A 20,782-nucleotide genomic window follows, 5' to 3' on the forward strand; every position below is an offset into this window, starting at 1 on the left:
CACTGTCTCTGACACTCCCATTCCAATTATCCCAGTCACTGAATCAATCCACCTAATAGAGGGCCTTCCTCTCCTGCGCCGTCCCTCCACCCTCCCAAACATGATGTCCCTCTCTAAGGACCAGTCTCTCCTCACAACATGTCCAAAGTATAATTTATAATTTTATAAAACAATTGAATAAAACACAATGTGAATGAAAAACAGTGTGGAACACAATGTACATGAACTTTTAAAGCAAACTAATATAATTTTTTTTTAAATGAAAAGACTTGTCTGGAGGTGTCAAAACAGGGTGAACAAGTGATCCTGGTCTACAGTGACAGGAAGGTAAATGCCTGGTGAGCAGTAATACGTGGCAGCAGCGGGGAGGGAAAATAGACAAACCATTCTGCAAGGAGCCTTGGGGAGAAAAAGAAAGATCAAAGGAGAGTAGCCAGGACTGGCCCTGGCCTGAGGAGTTAATCCAAAGGGAGACTCCAGCTGTCTTAGCACCATGGAGCTCAGCAGCCTGTCCATCTGCAGAGTGGAGTGCTCCAGCTTCATTGGCCCTGAAGGGAGGGAATAGCTCCCAGAATCAACAGGGATTAATAAACAAATACAGTGAGGCTCACTAACCAGGCTCCCCAAAGACTGGGCCAGAAAAGCAACATTTTAAAACTTCTCAGTGCAACTGACCTACTTATGCCAATTCTGGCATCAAAAGAAATTATAGTAATAGATTAGAACACATTCCATCAGCAAGAAATATGTTTGTATTGACCCCTTAAAAAGAGAAAGGCACAGCTCTGAGGATGTGATGTTGGAGCTTTCTCTCCCACTTCAATAGATTGCCACTTGCCTGGAGGTGCTCTTTATTATCTCTGGACCTGAACACCACCACCCCAGTCCCTCGCCGGAATACCACAACTGTAGCCTGACCAATAAGATAACCAACTAACAGGATGACCACCACGCTGAACACCACTTACCGCCATCAGAAACCTGCGAAAGCCACCACAACTGCACCTCCTGTCTTACACTGGCACTCCTATTACTTGCTTCTGGATAGAACACAAAGACACAAACAAGAGCTACTGCTCACAGAATCCAACAACTAGGGATTGCCAAGTGGTGAATAACACAAACTTCTGTTCTGGGCCCACTCCTGCTCCATCGCCAACCAGTACTACAGCTAAACCCACAACTCTGGCTTCCTCTACTACAGCGTCCCCAACACTTACTCCAGGGGCCACAAATGTCATTTTGACTCCTACCTCACAGCCTGGGCAAAAGGCTACCTTTGATGCCACAACTTTCATTGGAAGAACTTTCTTTGTCTTGGTTATAATTTTTGTGCAGGTTATAATTTTCTTCCTCTTATAAATTCTGCAAATCTAAAGAACTAAATTACCACATTCTGTAAAAGGTATTAAACTAATACAGACTGCTGGCTCATTCTTGTAATTCACTGAAACCAAAACCATATCTTTCAAGATATCTCACATGGAAGATGCTATTCCAGGATCTTTACATTTCCGAAGGATGCCTATAGGATATTTTGGAGCATCAGTCCATGAAGAAAAATCAGTACTTTTTGTTCAACAAGAATATTTTAAATATTCTGCATGAATTCTTGGGGCTGTCTTCTTCTATTTTAAATAGCTACTGTTGTGGAATTATGTTGTCTTTTTTGACACGCAGAATGTAACTTTGTAAGTGATGGAAAATAGAGCCCCACACAGACAATTTCATGATTTTTAGCAGTTTAACTTTAGCCTTTTTTAATATTTTATTTTTTAGGAATTGTGGCTCATTTTCATTTATCACCCTTTCCTGTAGGTGGGATGCATAATTCCTAATTGATATCTTTTCTATTTTGGGAGAAAATACATGTAAATTATGATTATTACTTTTATGTAAGTGTAAGAAACTTAACTCTTAAGCATAATCATGATTAGAACAATTCATTATGGACTGGAACAATCCATAAAGGAACAATGCCTTGAAATACTATCAAGTTTAGTCATTTTTAAAGCCTGAAAGTGGTATTATTTTCATCCTAACTCGGGATGTAGTTTAGTGATCAGATCTTAGGAGAGTATTCAAAAGAGCATCAATCAGGTGGAGTTTTGGCCATCATGTTGAAAGGGAATAAATTAATAAATTTAGTAGTACTAAGCTGCATCCTTAGAACTAAACTTTGTGCTTACTAATGTAATTCTTTTTTCTACATTAGAAATAGGATGCAATATGGGGAATTACATTCCAGATTTAAAGAAATGAATGGAAAGGATACAAACCATTAGTGTAACAGGTTTTTGGTGACACTTGTAAAAGCACCTTATATCACTGAGAAAAACAAAGAACAGTGCCTTGTAAGACAGACCAAAAAGTAGGCTGTAACTTTGAAATGTTTGTGATTTGTTCCTTTACAATAAGGAAAGTAAAGATTCTCTGAGGGAGTAATTGTCTATGGAAACAGTAGGAAACCTGCTTTCGGATACCAGACTGTTAGTATATAATAAAAAAACTTACTTTATCTTAAAGCTGAGTAAATTAAGTTAAAGAATGTCATACAGAAATGAAAGTACTCACATAACAATAAACCTAATTTTTTTAAATATTGTTTCAAAAGTTAAACAAAAAGACAATGGCAAAAACCCACACATTTCAGGAAACTGAAAATAAACTCTTACTTTGAAAATTGGTTACTAAAAAAAGATAGTATTTTTTTAGGTAATTGTGTTTTAATCAACCGAGCTACTCCAGCTGGGAAGAAAAGTTCTACATCCTACTTTACAGAAGAGACTGAAAAAAACTCCGAAACCTCCGAAACCTTGAAGAGATCGCTGATTATCAACCATGGTAAAGTCATCAGGTAAATGACTGCTGGAGAACCAGATGTCTCCACGCAGCCAGTGTTGCCACAGAGAGAATGTTCTAGTAATGAGGGAAGCACACCTATAGCATGCAGAGGCCAGGTGGCCACCACTCTCTAGAGGTCAGTTTTCACAATGACTTGATGGCACTTAACAACAACAATGGTGTGATGTCACACAAAGAACACATCACTGATGAATGTTCTTGCCACAATACTAAATGCTTAACATCCAGCCTTTGGCTATACCATCGGCTAACAGGAATCGTTGGAATAGGGGAGCCAGCTGCTTGACACCACAAGGGAACAACAGGTGAGTCCCGAGGGTGGACATTCTGGAGGACAAACAGCATGGTGTCTTCACAAGCTGACGATGTGAAAATAGGGGAGGGGAGGAGGGTAAAAGATCCAGGCACACTCTATGAGAGCTGCAGGAGAAAGAAAGCCAGACACAAAGTGCAGGCTTTGTTTGAATTCTGATACCAAGGCAGCTGCGAGCTAAAGAGATTTGGTATTATCAAGGAAATACAAACAGACTGGCTAAATGATGTCAACAAATTAGCATCAACTTTTTAAAGTAATGACAGTATCAGGTTAGGTAATAAAATGAACATTTTTTTTTTTTAGCGATACAAAATAAATATGCAAGGAGGAGATAGAGGTTTGGGATTTTTGTTTTTTCTTTCTTTCTTGTTGTGTACCGTCAAATGAGATCTGACTGGCACAGGAGGAGATTGCCCCTCCTCCAGAGGAGCATCTGGTATATTCGAGCCACGTGCCTTTGGGATTGCAGTGCAGCTTCTTTCCACTAGGCCACCAGAGTTTCCTTGGCATTTATTTTTAAATATTACATTTTGATAGCAAAGAAGAAAGGAGGGAAGAAGGAGAAAGGAGAATGGAAATAGAACAGACATTATCTTGAATTGTCTATGAATAGATATTAATATGTTCACTATTTTGAAAGTTTTCACTATAAAGGTTAATTTGGTGGGGGGGAAAGGACAATATCAGACTTACATAACAATAAGAAAAATAGACACAGTGTTTTCATCCAAGTAACATGCATGCTATATGGTTTTGCAAACTGTGCACACTCCCATATATGTTCGTTTCCTGTGCACACTATATACATGAGCCTGTTAATGTATGTGCTACATGGTTAAAACTATAGTGCTTATACATATCAAACAGAAACCATCATGAAACAACACTGTCTTCCTGTGAGAGCAGCAAGAGTCCTAACGATGTAGTGGTTAAAGAATTCAAGTACTAAGTAAAAGGGTTGGCAGTTCAAACCCACCAGCCACTGTGGAAAAAAGCTGAGATAGTCTACTTCTATGAAGAGCACAGTCTTAGCAACCCAGGCGCAGTCCCACTGCATCCTACAAGGTACTGTGAGTTCGTGTCCACTCAACGGCAGTAGGTGAGGGGTAAGCGCAGCAGAGCAGCTTTTTCTTGAGAGTTTAGACACAAAGTATTCTTATCTGAATTCAGTATCTGAATGTTCCTTAGACTATGAGAATATATCTTAGCAGGAAATAGTCAATACAGAATCCTACTTCACGGTCATTGCTGTTGAGTCTGAATCAATTCATAGCTGACCCTCTAGTGGGTTTTTAGAGGCTGTAAATCACACAGTAGAGGACTGCCCATCTTCCTCCCTCAGAGCGGCTGACTGTTTTGAACTGTCTGACTTTGGGTTGCCAGCATAACTCTGTACCCAGTAGGCTACCAGTGATTTAAAAAAAAAGAAAGAAAAACAAATAATGGTAAAACCTAGAAAGACACATTAAATAACAATTTAAAGTGACTATCTTTCCACCTATGAAGATGAGGGTTAGGGAGAGATGCAGTCAAAATTTCTCAGTGAATATGTCTTAATGCTCTTTGGTCTTGTTTTTCAATTGCCATACTGATAAACTAATTACAAAAAAATTTAATTTAAAATAGAATCATTTTCTAAGTAAACTTCATGATTAAAAAATAAAAAAAATATAATACTAAGACTACAATAAAAATCCATCTCATTCTTAAGATTTTCCATCATCCACTAATAACCACCACTTTCCTCATCAACTTTTGGCAGTTTCAAAACATGTTAATTTCTTATCCTCTAATTTAAAGTTCTTTTCTCTAGGTGGACATGTAAGAAGCTTCAGAATAAACCTGTCATATTAAACATAAAAGCAAAAAAAAGTCCCAGGGGTTAGCATGAAAGGTGGCTCATGTTAGGGAAAGTCCCTTCAGTGCTGCATCTCATGTCAAGCACCACATTCAAATCTTTGCTTCAAAGTCGAAGAATCTAAAAAGGATTTAGGAATCTGTATTTTGCTCTACTCTTTTAACCCCAAGCTCAAAATATTATATTTCCTCTTTCTTTTCTCTCCCATTAGCTGTGCTTTTCAGCCTACTTCTGTCAATCAAGATTGCTGAAAACTTCAACTGAAACAGATTTGCTTTTTAACCCACTTAACATAGATTTTTTAAAAACACACACACACACACACACACACACACACACACACAAAACCCACACAAAAAACCACAAACCTGCCACCCCAAATTCTTACAGGCCCTTCTAAAACATTCTGCATCCCTTTCCTTGATTCTCTGATGAGTAAATAACCACGTAAAGCAGTACGGAAACAAACTGAGGCGCCAGATGGATGCTGGTGGGGCCACCCTGGATCTACACTCGAGCCTGAAGACATCAGAGATGCCACACTGTCCCCAGACCAGCTTGTGTATGTCAAGGGGGGTGTTAGAGTGTGATCCCCCCAGACTAGCCTGTGGGTGTTGAGGAGGTCAGATGAAGGTTGGGGGGGGGGGTGTCATGGAGTCACTCAGAGCCTCTATCAGCAAGTGAGCATTCATTATACACCTGCTAGGTCACACTGCTTTCTACTATCTGAAGTATTGAAAATATCATCCAAAAGACATCAGCTTTCACAGGAAACTCATCAGCAGGATTCACAATGTGAGGCTGACAGGTGTGTGCCTGAAGGCTAGCTGTGGGTCCCTGCATGTGTGCTGCACGTCACTGCCAAGAGGAGGAATAAGACAGTCCAAGTTCTTAGGAGCGTCACTATACGGCTGATGCACATAAGCCCACGTGAAATAGTAACTCATTCAAAGGAACACATACTTAGACAGTACTGTTGGCACCACAACCATAAGAGCACTAAGGCGAAAGGAGGCCAGGGAGGCCAGCACAGACCTGGGTGCCTTCCTGAATTTCATCAAGATCTGAGACAGAAGCAAGGTGAAGGGCACCCACGGTTGCCGAGAAAGCCTCTGTCTGGAGCCTGAGAGGTCTGAGACTGAAGCACTGAGACGTCTGTGACTGGAGGAGCACAGCCCAGGTGAGGAGAGGTGGCAACAAAGTGGTAAGAGATTCAAGTCCCAGAGCAGGTGCTAAACAACAACAGTTGTGTGTGTTTATTACCAAAGATCCTAGAAATCCTGAGGGACAGCTCTCATTTTATCTGGAAGCCATGGTGAGGCTGCAGACAAATGCCCTGCTGTCTCCCTCCCCTGGACTTCAGGGCACCGCAGGATGCAGCAGGGTCAGTCACTGCCCTTCTCAGCAGGCTGCGTCTGCCATGGAAGCTTAACTGACGTGCATTCTACAGCTCATTCAATACATTCACGACTTTTACAACAAGCACTTTCTGAAAGGTGCTTGAAAGAGAACTGGCCTATCTCCCTCAAATAGTTCAGAGAACATTTAAAAAGTATCTCCTAGAGTGGACCACTGGAAACTTCTCAAGATGCCTAGTTCCAGGTAATAATAGCAGTTTACTGAAAACAATACATAACAACTACAACAGCATATTATATTTGTTGTTTTTTTATTTAAGTCTCTTGTTTAGAGTGAACAAAACCTCATGGAGGGTCTTTGTATTTAAAAGTCGGTTGTTATTATATTTTGGAGGAACATTATTCTAAGTGGTACAGTCCTGTACTCTTCTGTCAATTTGTTGTACTGAGGTAATCTTGGATTGCAGTGAGCTGAACCTTGTGCCAATGGGATGTCAAATGTCATAATGGTTACCCACAGTGGACAGTGTTTGGTGGAGCTCTCAGATTAAGACAGGTTTGGAAGCAAGTGTGGCATCCACTTCCTAAACAATATGCCTCCAGAAACTTGATGAACTTTGAGAAACGACAATAGTTAAAGAACGACTTAAAGTCTTTTGTGCATAGGGTCGCTATGAGTCTGCTCGACTTGACAGCAATCAACAACAACAGCAATGCATAATAGCAGTAATACCCCACTGTCATCAAACTGATTCCAATTCACAGCAAGCCTATGGGCAGAGAACTGCCTCAAAGTGTTCCCAAGGCTATTTTACAAGTAGACACTCTTGGCACCAGCAGCCAGGAGATAAAAAAACTTATTGCAATGGGAAAGACTGCTGTTAGGGACCTCTCCAGGGTACTGAAGAGCAATGGTGTCACTCTGGAGACTAAGGTGCATCTGATACAAGCTATGGTCTTTGCAATCACTTGTTATGCATCGGAGAGTTGGACAATCACTAAGGAGGCTAGAAGGAGAATTGATGCCTTTGAGCTATGGTGCTGGGGAAGAGTATTGAGAGTACCATGGGCTGCTAGGAAAACAAACAGATTCATCCTGGAGAGGGTTAAACCAGGCAGCTCCTTAGAGGCAAGGATTCTGACGCTCCGTCTGACATACTTTGGACATGTTGTAATGACAGACCGGTCCTTGGAGAGGGACATCATGCTTGGGAGGGTGGAGGGACAGCACAGGAGGGGAAGACCCTCTATGAGGTGGATTGATTCCGTGACAGGGGTAAACGAGATGGGAGTGTCAGAGGCAGTGACACTGGCACAGGATAGAGCAGGGTTTAGGGCTGTTGCACACAGGGTCACTATGAATCGCAAGCGACTCGATGGCACATAACTACAACAACAGACAACTTCACCTTTCTCCCACCAAGGAACTGGTGGGTTTAAAACAAGGACCACTCATTGTTCAACCAGCAGTCAAACATTCAACCACTGTGGCACCAGGCCCTTTATCCTGTAAAGATTAGCCCTTAGAAAGCTGTCTGGTGGGACCATTAGAGTTGGAATGGACACTATGGCCCCTAACAGCACACAGCTATAGGAAACCAGGGCTGACGTTCTGGAAGTATAAAACAAAGTCTTCTATTGCTATACTATATCCTAGTAACTCATTCTTTACCATGACCAGGATATTCAAGACTCTGAATAAGTTACTAATGGAAAATCAGTTTGCTAGTAAGTCTACTATACCAGGGAGCTCTTGTGGCTTAATCGTTAGGATTTGTACTACCAGCACAAAGACATACAGGTTCAAATCCACCAGCTGCTCTGTGGGAGAAAAATGGGCCACCTCCTCCCATGCGATTTACTGCCTCTGAAAACTCACTGGAAGGTCAGCTCTGAGTAAGTTCCAACTCAACAGGACAACAACAACAACTATGGAAGGACAGGCTTTCAGACTGTTCTCAATGTGCTTTCTATGGAGACGATGATGGATGATGACTTTCCAATACACGTTTAAGACATGTTAGCTGACAAAATGTATTATCCTAGCGGTCCAGGCGGAATGACACTGTGTGAGCAGCTGTGGTTTGGGAAACAGTGACACAATGAAGGCCAAAGAAGAGAAAATACAGAAAGCGAAGTGGGTGAGCCCTCAGCACAGGAGCCGAGCTCACCCAGCCGGCACCAAAAGAACATATAATGGTATCGTTTTCCACTAGCAAGTGCCAGAAGAAATCATTAACATTTTTAAAAGTACAACTAATATGCTCTTTAAAATTTCACTCAAATCACCATAAAAAGTTAAAGTCCAAGTTTCAAGCAGTACCCACTACCCTTTGCTTGATACTAAGACATGCTAACAAAAATTTTAAAGACTAATACCAATCAAAAATATCTATATTTTTTCAGAGTATACACTAACATACTTTAATGAGGAAATGAACAATATGCATTGTTTTCCATTTCTTAAATCAATCCTAATGCTTACTTTTAAACTATATAATCCAAAAATGAATCATAAAGAAAAATGGTAAAAATGTAATATGGGTGGGATTTTTATATTTAGTCCCATTTTTATGCACATAAAGTTTGCCCTGAACATAGATATTTTAAACTGTGCTCACTCTACACAGACGTGCGTTGCTCCAGTTTACAAATAAGCATAAAAATAACAGAAGGAGAATATATGTTTGGGGAGGGAGGAGACATATGTGCCATTTTCTATAATAAACACAGAAGAATACTTAACAGTAGCAATCAACTTCAGTTTCCTAAATGACTGCATTTCTAGCCTTCAAGATATACCATGCTGACATTATACTGAAACAAAAATTGAGAAAGCCGAGAACAATCACACAGCATAATCCCTTTCTCCCTTCAGCAGTTCACCCAGCAACTGCTGAGCACCCTGATCCCCAACTCCTCCACAAAGGGAGGCTAACACACCCCAAGCCACAAGGCTCTCAAGGTGCAAGGAGGAAGGCACTTCGGGTGGGGTGGACAAGGTGGGATTCTAGCCATGGTGAGAAGACACTGAGGAGTTCTAAGAAGGGAAATGGCCTAAGCATGGAAGGATGGGAGGCTGAGAGGGACAGTGTAAAGTGTGGCACTTAGAATTAAGATATGATCTAGATGAGAAAACATGAGCTCATGAGCTGAGGGGATGGTCCAGTTACAAAATGTTCAGGAGACATGCCTTTTCTTCTCGCTTCTTCAAGCTGTGCAGGTCCTAAAACATCAGGACTTACCTCTCCGCACGAAGCACACCGCTGTAGTACGGCGGATCCCACGGCATCAGTTCCTAAAGGGAAACAGGTCACTGTCAGGAAAGCTACAAAACTGATTCACATCTCTCATCAGTTACTTAGCCAGCTGATAACAATGTAAACCTATTACTGTATCAGAAAACTTTACACATTTATGACTTGGGAGGAAATACCAGGACCTCCCAGTAACTGATGGAAGGGGACCTGGAGCCTAGTTTGTAAACTGTCAGTCTGTTAACCAACAGAGAGGCTAGTAATTTGAGTCTACAAGCCACTTGGGGGAAGAAAGATGGAGAGTCTTCTCCCAGAAACATTTCCAGCTTCAGAAACCCAGTGAGCGGACAGTCACTATAAGTCAGAACATGTCAAAACTATTCCCAAAGAAGCTGACTATTAATTAATCCATGAGACAGGTAACAAGTAAGATTAGGGCACTACAGTAAGATTAAAGTTGTGTTTAAGCCTAAACAGAAGCTTAGGGTGAATTCCCAAAATAAAAGCTTCAATTCAAAGTACAACTAAGGCAGAACTAAATCCATAATCCTGGCAAAGAAAATGTCATGAAGTCACATGGTGCTAACAGTTTTGTTGACTGGTTCGGAATGCTGATGGAAAGAGAAGCCTGCACGTACTGGAAAGCCAACTAACACAAAAGTCAAACCTGGGCACGTAATCACTCTATCACGAGGATTCCTTTCAAATATGACTGTCTCCTGGCTTCACATTCAACTGACATTAACTGTAAAATCTAGAACATTTCTTTCTGCTCTCCCTGGTTCCCCCACCTTCATTCTACATGAGCTGACCCCTCCGGCTTCCCGCACTCCCTCCACACCTCCCTCCTGAGTCTCCTTACTGTTCCATGAGCATGCCAGGCTTGCTTTTGCCTTGCACTTTTGTATTTGCTGTTCTCTGCGAACAAGTTTCTTCACTAAAGTTTCTCCACCACAATCCCCTCACTTCTTGTTTTTTTCAACTTAAACACCATCCTCCAGTCAATCCAAGATGGCAGACACACACCTCGAGCCTCCACAGCAAAGACCCGAGAAATCAGGAGAAAAGGATCTGGATGACAATCAAGTCTTCCTCCACCAACCCAAGCAAACCTGCAATGCTCATCACCTCTCCAGGTCCTGTGCTACACAAGTGGTTTACTACCAACCTAAGGGTTGGAGGTTTGAGCCCACTCAGCAGATGTGTGGAAGAAAGGTCTGGTGATCTGTTTCCTTCAAGGTTCCAGCTAAGAAAACTCAACAGAACCATTCTACTCTCTTTTAACACATAGGGTTGCCATGACCTGAAGTCCCCCCCCAATGGCAACAAGCTTTTAACTTACCTCCCTTCTCAGCATGATTTTTTCTCTACAGTTGTTCTCACCACAAGACACAAGGCATCCTCACTTTTCCAATAAAACTATTTTATTTTCTCCCAACAGCATGCAAGCAGCATGAGGGTAGTGATTTGGTATCATCTGCTTCCACGTCCCCGAACAATGGCTAAGACACAGCATTGTTCATGCTCTGTGGTGCTGCCCAAGTGGGCTCAGACTCACAGCAACCCCACGTACTAGACAGGAACCTCTGGCTCATCCTGTGCCGTCCTCACTCTCTGTTGCACCTGAGCTCAGTGTGGTAAGCCACTATGTCACACCCTCTCAGTGAGGGGCTTCCTGCTTTTCACCGACCCTCATCTTCACCAAGCTTGATGTCCTCCCTAAGGACTGGTCTCTTCTTGGTACACAGGGTCACTATGAGATATCGATGGTACCTAACCACCCATACTAACAATTTTATCAGAATGTCTCAAGGATAAAGATTCAAATCCTATTGTTGTCATTTATTAAATTAGCTTTTGCCAACACGTTTAATTTTTGTTTCTTTGTTCACCAAACTAAATGCTGATCTATGATCTATGGTCTAGCTTTCCAAGTAGGCCTGCATACCAAGCCAAAACGTACAGAGGACAACTACTACATACTTTGCTAGATACAATTCTTACAAACTGACATCCTACTTTATAAATTGGTGCATTTGAAAGGATTGATCTATTGTTTAGGAGCTGCTGCTGGACAGCTGCTAAAATAGTTTCTAAAGTTTAAAGACACATTTCCCTATATCTTTCCTAGTACTTTAACTTGGCAGATGCTATGGAGTCTAGAATTCTCAACTCTAACCCTCACTTTTGTTGCCATTCCCAGCAAGCCCGCCACTCCCTCCAACCACATGAGGAACTAGGATCCCATCCCTTCTCAGAGTGCCCAAACCCTAGGGCAGGACCCTAGCCAGAAGGTCACTCGGGCTATACAGTAAGATCATGTGACCACACACTGTCAGTCAGTGTTGTTCTGCTTAGTTTAGCTCCATATATTGGCAAACAAATGGATGAATAAACCTGAGTGCTAACACCAATGGCCAAAATTATGATCTGCCAGCTCAGTGACTGAACGGCTGCAAACTACGAAGCCAAGTTGTACAGAAAAGAAGCAGCGTTAGCCTTTACACTGTTATCTACTAATACACGCTGTGTTTATCTAGTTTGTGGCAATGGTACACTCAACCTCAGTCAAATATCTCAGTCCTTAGGGGGATGAAGGGAACAGCAATATACAATAAGGCTTTGCTTAGATATTATAATAAGTTAATTGTATCAGTCAATGGTAACCAAGGATTGTCTGAAAAAAATGAATGTGATTTGAAAACTTTCAAAGAAAACAGATTTTAAAACATTTAATACTTCCATTCATCAAACTAAAGTATTAGAAACAATGCATCTTCTACATATTATAGTCAAGTTTCAGACTGAACTGTTAATGAATGAACTCAACTAATAAGATTATTTACAGAATGATAATGATTCCAACATAATGACTTACAGCATTTTGGGGATTTAGTTTCATTTTCATCCCTCGCATCATCTCAAAATCGTTTAAAGTTCTGGAAAACATGTTTATTATAGAGGGTTAAGATAAAGTTTTAAAAGTTACACTATAGAAGAATTCATTCATTTATGCTACCAATATTTATGAGAAAATGAGATTAAGATTTGTGGGGCAAATGTAAACCAGTAATAATCCAAATTTTACATAAATGTCAAAAGAAACAGCAATATATAAATCAGTAGGTTACTTGATTTCTACCTTGCAAAGCACCCTGGCAGACATTTGTCTTAACAAACAAACAAATAAAAAAATATCCCAAACTCGTTGCTATTGAGTTGGAACCAACTCAGCTGAAACCTAGAGCAAAGTTTTCGGAGGCTGTAAATCACACAGGAGGAGACTGGCCATCTCTCTCCCATGGCGTAACATATGGATTTGAACTGCAAGAGAGGCGCCTCATTTGGGTAAGCACAACTCTCACCAGAGCTCCCCAGCTAAAGCTTTAGCACTAGCAAGGGAAATCTCGGCAAAACTAGGAACTCTACAGAAAAATAGAAAACAAAGATTAACAAACCTTAAATCACTAATTTTTGTTATAGTTAAAAAGAGACTAATAAGGTGCATTCTGTAGGAAAATACTAACATAGACTATTAAGAATTCTATTCATAGGACTTTTTCCCTACAGGAAAACTGGCAATAAACAATTGCTTAATATTTATAGACTAAGAAGATCTTGTTAGAAGAAAACCCTATACATAACATAAAAACCATCATGACATTTGTGCTCAAAATATAATCTATAGCTACAAGCAACCAGAAAAGAATATAAATAGTTAACCCACAAAACAAAATAAACTCTCAAATAACCAGCCAAAGAACTTTCTATTACAGCAAAAGTGCAGTGGTCATTGGGAGCATGAGGAAAATTTAGAATTTATAAGTAGAATCCAAATGATATAAATAAATTTAATACAAAGTACTAAAGAGTAATGATGTCAGTCTAGGAACTAAGGTGCACCTGATCCAGGCCATGGTCTTCCCAAGTACTTGCTATGTATCAGAGACCTGGAAAATGACTAAAGATGACCGAAGAAGTGATGTCTTTGAGCTGTGGTGCTGGGAAAGAGTCTTGAACACAGTGTGGACCAAGAGAACAAAAACGTTTGTATTAAAGAAGAGAAAACCAAGTTTCTTCTTGGAGACTAGGATCTTGAAACTCTGTCTCACATATTGGGCACATGGCCATGAGGCACCGGTCCTTGAAGAAGGACACCATGCTTGGAAGGGTGGAGGGACAGTGCAAGAAAGGAAGACCCTTGATGAGATGGATTGACACAGTAACTGGGGTCATGGGGGTAGGTGTGTCAGAGTCAGTAAGGCTGGCTCAGGTCAGAGCTATTTTACATAGGGTTACTATGAGTTGCAGGTGACTTGAAGGCACATAACAACAGCAACAATCCAAATTACTGAGTATCAGCTTCTAAAGCAGATGTCTATAATCCAAAACAGAAATCTGAGTTATGTGCTGGTATAGCCAAAAAGGCAAATGGAATTTTAGACACCTCTGTGAAAAAGCAAAGAGATAGCATTTCTCTTTGACAAAGTGAGGCATGCAACTCTCTGGAATCTTATCTATGAGGGCCTTGGGGCTAGCCTTCACCCCTTCAGCAAAGGTAAGGCCAGCAAGTAGAGTGCAAATCCAGGGCAAGTCATGTGATCAAAGACTCTGAACAGGTGGGGTGGTGAGCAGAGAGGAATGTGAAAAGGGGAGCCTGAGAAAGATTAGAATCCTTCAGCTTCAATTAAAAATGCAGAAGCAGACAGAGCATCCTGTGTGCATGTTAAGCTATATAACATATAAATGTCATTTTAGGCATACAATTCAGTGCCACTAATTACATTTACTATGATGTATAATCTGTATCACTATTTCCAAAATTTGTCATCAGTCCCCAAAACAAAGTATATCTATAAAGGAGTAACTATGAAAGGAGAAACCCTATGAACCTGGAGAAAGGATGAAAGTCACACAAGTGTTGAGGACTTTCATTCATAGGGTTGCTATGAGTCGCATATGACTTGACAACACTTAACAACAACCACAACCCTAAATCCCTGTTCCTTGTTCCTCTAATATACTTCCTAAAACATGGAAAATCAAACACAGGGATTAATCTCCATTACTCTCACTCTTGAGCTGCCTGTGTTCAGGATATGAGCAGGAGGAAATACAGATTGAGGAACTAGTTAAAAAGTGGATGGTCTACTTTAATAGTAGATCATAGTATGAAAGAAGTTTTGGAAAATTTTTTCAAGTTTTTCCATAGGAGACTGGTTACAGGACGCCCAGGAATAAAAAAAATCCAAAGATGCTCATATCCTTTATGTAAAATATTACATTTGCATATCATCTACACACATCCTGCCATAAACTTTATTTCATCCCTAGATTACTAATCATATGTAGTGTGGCTGGTGGTATGAAAACTGTGTAAATAGAACTTTACAGAACTTTGAAAGACTGATCACTTAATAGCTTTTACTTAAAAAAAAAATTTGTCCATCCTTGATTGGATGAATCCATGATGTGGAATTCACAGGGAGGGAAGGCTGATTATACATAATGGGCTCCCCAAAACACTAAGTTAACTGGTGGCCTAGTGAATAAGGAATTGCATTGCTAATTGAAAGGTAGGTGGTTCAAATCTACTAGCTGCTCCAAGGCAGAAAGATCAGTACTGTCTTCCTACGTGGTTTACAGCCCTTGAAAACTCATTGATGGGTAAGCTATGAGTTAGTTCTGCCCTGATCACAAACGAGGGATTTTTCTGGGGGGGAATAAAAAATTCTTTTTTATTTACAAAACACTTTTGCATACTTGAAAGGGGGGCCCTATTTTATGAAAAATGCAAATGATGGTATGGTAGGGATAACTTCATCAGCATAAAAAGGTAGAGAACTAAGAAGTATTTACCTGTCAACTGATTTCTTCTGTAATAAATTATACAATTTCAAAACAGACCTATTTAAAAACATGCACTATAGCCCTTAAGGGGGACAAAATTAACAATTTTTAAAGTCCCTTTTTTTTTTAAATTCCATGTTAAGTACCCAACCTAAGCAGGTTTTTGACCCTATGTTTTCAAGATGGCACCCAGAAAGACAATTCCATCTTTCTAAAGCTTACATTTTTATTAGACCCCTTTCTACTTATTAACAAGCCAATTCTTTTTGAAAAATAAAAGACATATATTCTAGAGGATACATAAAATTAACTGACCTTTCAGAAAGCTTGTCTGATAGTTTCTCAAGGAATTGCATGACAGTCTCTAAAAATGAAATTGAAATCATATAAATTCAATTATATAAAATAATATGGGCTCACCGATTATAATTTTAAAACCGTCTGGATGAACATAGTACACTACACAGCCCACAGGATGATGATTTTCAGATCAAAGTAGGGTTGTAAATGGACCGTGAGAACATATTCTAGGGAGTAATGATTTCTTCATCAGAAAAGCAAAGGAGGCAGAGCAAGGACCAAATGCCTTAGACAGTATCTCAAAATGCATTATTAGGAGGCTAGATCAAAGACCTTATGCTTTCAATGCTTCTATCTACACACATATGCAATAAAAAAATAAGTTCCTCAGTAAAAATAGGTAAAATCTAATTCATTATTAAAATTTAATTGTGCAGTTCAGATGTAGAATTTAAGGAATTCTTTTAAACATCACTGGTTTTCATGTATGTTGATCTATGGTGGAGGGGGGAGTAGAGGATTGAGGATGGATGGGGTGGAAGTGGTAATCATAGGGTTGCACAATTTGATGGGTGCGTGGGGTGAGTTAAGGAAATGGGAACAATCTGGTGTGAAAAACAATGTATAGAAACTTTGTAAGTAAACCAGTATAAAATTTTTTAAAAGGGGAGGAAATCACTGTTAGTAACCAATTTTTACTTTAAATACAGCAATAAATTATTCAATGTTGCTGCCAAAATATAGAAGTAGAACATTAAAATTTCAAGTTGTTAAAAGAAAAATAAAGGATATTATACATGAGCACAGAACTCCATTTTTTGTTAAAAGAAAAAATCTACATGAGGTCAAAAAGCAGCACTGGTGGCACAGTACAGAGGGTAACCAAAAGGTAGGCTGTTCTGATCCACCAGTTGCTAAAGGAAAAAAATGGACAGCCTCTTTCGTGAAGATGTATATCCTTGGCAAGCTGGTGGAGTCCGCTGTGCGTGGGGCTGGACAAGTTAGCAGTGGGCTTGGGTTGGTTTTTGTCGCTATGAGACCAAAAAGTCAAGACTAAATAGGAAGGGAAACTAGAACAGCAGAAAAACCAGAAAGCAATCAAGGAGAATGTCCATACCCTGTGGAAAACATAGCGAATGCTGCTGAACAATGTGTGGAGACACTGCTGAATGAGAACTTAATTCACTGTGTAAACTTTCCCCAAAACACAACAGTTTCTATCTTAAGGTCATGAGGTTTTCTTATAGAACTTTTCAAGCTCTAGCTTTTGTGTTTAGGTTTATGATTCCAATATGTTCAAGAATTTTACCACATAAACTGTAAAACCCTGCAGAGAAAAAGATTTAAATAAAGAGAAGATTAAAAATGCTCATGGACTCGGGGGGGGGGGGGGGGGGGGGAAGGAAGCCAGAAAAGTAAAAGAAAATGTTATTTTTAGGTAAAAAAAGACTATTAAAGAAAAAATAAAGTTTTCCATAGAGTTGTTTTAACATACCATTATATTTTACAAATTCACAAAGGCAATGTAGTAAGTATTTATTATCTCCTATGACAGAACAATCTCACTGATTTCACATGCAAGCAAGATTTTACTGAAGATTATCCAAAAACAACTGGATCAGCACATCAACAGAGAACTACCAGAAGTCCAAGCTGGGTTTAGAAGGGGTCGTGGTTCTAGGGATATTGTAGCTGATGTTAGATGGATCTTGGCTGAAAGCAAGGAATACCAGAGGAATGTCTATCTGTGTTTCATTGACTATGCAAAGGCATTTGACTGTGTAGATCATAACAAACTATGGTTGACTCTGAGAAGAATGGGAATCCCAGAACACTTGATCATTCTAATGCGAAACTTATACTTGGACCAGGAGGCAGTCATCAGAACAGAGCAAGGGAACACCGCATGGTTCAAAATTGGGAAGGGCATACGCCAGGGATGCATCCTATCTCCATACCTTTTCAACCTATATGCAGCAGATTATCCGGGAGGCTGGGCTCTATGAGGAGAAATGTGGGGTCAAGATTGGTGGACAATTTATCAACAACCTGTGTTATGCGGATGACACAACTGTGTTGGCTGAAACTGAAGAACACCTGAAGCGCCTGCTGCAGAGTGTCAAGGACTGCAGCCTACAATATGGATTGAGGCTCAATGTCAAGAAGACAAAGATTCTCACCACTGGACCAATTGGCAGCATCGGGATGGATGGTGAAGAGATTGAGATTGTACACAGCTTTAGCTTGCTTGGCTCCACAGTCAACAGTCTTGGCACCAGCAGCCAGGAAATTAAAAGGCGCATTGCCATGGGAAAGTCTGCTGTTAGGGACCTCTCCAAAGTACTGAAGAGCAATGGTGTCTCTCTGGAGACTAAGATGCATCTGATACAGGCCATGGTCTTCGCAATCACTTGTTATGCATCAGAGAGTTGGACAATGGCCAAGGAGGATAGGAGAATTGATGCCTTTGAGCTGTGGTGCTGGAGAAGAGTATTGAGAATACTATGGACTGCTAGGAAAACAAACATATTTGTCCTGGAAAGGGTTAAACCGGGTGGCTCCTTGGAGGCAAGGATTCTGAGGCTCTGTCTAACATACTTTGGACATGTTGTGAGGAGAGACAGGTCCTTGGAGAAGGACATCATGCTTGGGAGGGTGGAGGGACGGTATAGGAGGGGAAGACCCTCTATGAAGTGGATTGATTCAGTGACTGGGATAATTGGGATGGGAGTGTCAGAGACAGTGCGATTGGCACAGGACAGAGCAGAGTTTAGGGCTGTTGTACATAGAGTCGCTATGAGTCGCAAGCGACTCGATGGCACATAACAACGAAAACAACATGATAGGCAATTTTTCATGAAGAGAGATTTCCTATGTCTATTTTTTCTGTTTTAAATTATTATTTGAGTGAAGGTTTACAAAGCAATTTAATTTTTTATTTAACTGTTCACACACGTTTTGTTCAGTAGCATTCATTTCATTACTCATCATATGTATTTTACAGTTGGCCACAAATATTTTTCTATTTACTAGAGGGTATTTACATGGCTTAAAATTTCTGTCCTGCCTTCAATATAAGTGACACCCTTTCTGAGTGAGTCTCTAAGGACTCTCGTGGTTCAAATCCATCAGCTGCTCTTTGGGAGGAAAACGGGCAATCTCCTCCCTTTCAATTTTCAGCCTCTGCATCGTTAGCCTCTGCATCAGTTCTGATTCAATGGCAGTGAGTGAGTGAGTGAGTGAGTGAGTGAGTGAGTGAGTGAGTGAGTGAAATAAAAGGCTTAGAGATAATGAAGCCTGTATTACACCAAGCAGCCTCACGTAATGCTTGGATCAGTGCTCAACAAGCCTTGTATACAACTACCTAAACACACTTCCTCATGTGTCATTTTGAAGGGCACCAAGAAGTTCAGAGGGTGGGAGGAGACATAATTTAGTTAAAAATAAAATCTAATTTCAGGAGGTTCTACAGAACTGTTTCCAAATAACTCTGTTATGTGCTTTTCATTTCTAAAACTCCATACAATGTTTAAGCACCTAAAGAAACTCTATCACATCTTAATTTGGATTTTTATTTTCTTTAGTAACATTTTACTGTGGTTTTGGTGAATAGGTTCCCTCTGACAGTTTCTATACAAATAGTCCAATGGCATTATTCACATTTTTCACTCTCTTCCACTTACTTGGCTTTTTTTTTAAAGTTATCTTGGATGAGAAGAATATCTCCATCAACTAGTACACCTGGAAAACTGTCAGATTAAAAGGATCTGATATGAAATACTTTGAGAACCACCTCACTGTAAGATGCTCCCTTCCTCACCTTCACCTTTGCTTCTTAGCCTGTCTTCACTCTCCTCTTAATGCAGGTCCCCCTATTCCCTTCTCTGCCACCGTGGGTAGACTGTGCACAATATCAATTTAACATAATGTGCAAATAATTTTCATGAGTGCCAAGTGAAAAGTTAAACATTTCTTTTCATGAAATAAAATACTGCAGTGGGACATAAATTACAGCCAAATTACAGCTGTTCCATGGAAGAAAGATGGGCTATCTTCTCCCATGTGATTTTCAACTTCTGAAAATCCACTGGAGGGTCAGCTATGAAGCTATGAGTCGGTGCTGACCCGACGGCACATAGCAACATTTATAAACCACACCAAACTAGACACGTGGACAATGCAAAGAAGAGATCTGTGGGAATAGTAAAACTAGAACTTAACATACTGCTGCCTAAGACCAAGCTCAGTGTTATGAAAATCCACTGTTATCCTTCGAGGTGACGAGGGCCCTTACCTGGAGTCCCAGCTATTGTTCCCTGGAGAGCCCTGTGGGAGAACGTAGAATATCCCACTAACTTGGCCAGCAGGTCTCTGTTTCTGAGTAATTCTTCTAAGCAGTTCAATTGATCAGCGTTGGGATAAAGAAAAATTTTATAAGCAGCTTCTCGCACCTATATTTAAAAAGTAAATGGTTCAAGATGTAAACACTATGATGCAAAATACTACGCCATCATACCTGCAGGTGAGGACAGATTTAAAAAATAAAGCCATGGTTTGAATAAGGTGAATAAAGCTTTGGGATTCACAAGTGAGTATGGACTGCAGCAGCTATTTCTCTGGCACTCTAGCGGCAAGGTAGGATAACATCTTTGAATGACAGTGTTGGTGAAGAATATCAACCAGCCCACAGACCGCCAGAAGAACACACTTCTAGGACATGTACAGCCAGAGTGCTCCTAAGAAGCAGAGAAGGCAGCAATCTGTGTCGTGTATTCTGGACATGTTACCTGCAAGGACCAGTTCCTGGAGAAAGGCGTCATGCTTGGTCAAGCAGAGGGTCAGCAAACAAGAGGAATCTCCTCAACAACAGGGGCTAACACAGCAGCCACAGCCGTGAGCTCACCCTGGGAGGGCGTCACAGGCCTGGGACACGCTGCTTTGTTCTGCTGGGCACAGGGTTGCTATGGTAGGGAGTGAC

General features: G+C 40.5%; 1 protein-coding gene across 1 annotated transcript in view; it reads right to left on the reverse strand.

The window, feature by feature from the left end:
* The window catches only part of MIPEP (mitochondrial intermediate peptidase), a 195,669-nt gene that overhangs the window by 154,096 nt on the left and 20,791 nt on the right, over positions 1-20,782 (reverse strand). The window contains exons 7-10 of the mRNA XM_006894110.1: positions 20,099-20,255; positions 15,820-15,868; positions 12,533-12,593; positions 9,643-9,695 (exon numbers count right to left, since the gene is read on the reverse strand). Coding sequence (XP_006894172.1) covers positions 9,643-9,695; positions 12,533-12,593; positions 15,820-15,868; positions 20,099-20,255 — 320 coding nt within the window. The remainder of the gene's footprint in view (positions 1-9,642; positions 9,696-12,532; positions 12,594-15,819; positions 15,869-20,098; positions 20,256-20,782) is intronic.

The sequence above is a fragment of the Elephantulus edwardii genome, unplaced genomic scaffold, assembly GCF_000299155.1.
Source record: "Elephantulus edwardii isolate Elephantulus edwardi_28Jun2011 unplaced genomic scaffold, EleEdw1.0 scaffold00135, whole genome shotgun sequence".
In the NCBI taxonomy this organism is placed as follows: domain Eukaryota; kingdom Metazoa; phylum Chordata; class Mammalia; order Macroscelidea; family Macroscelididae; genus Elephantulus; species Elephantulus edwardii.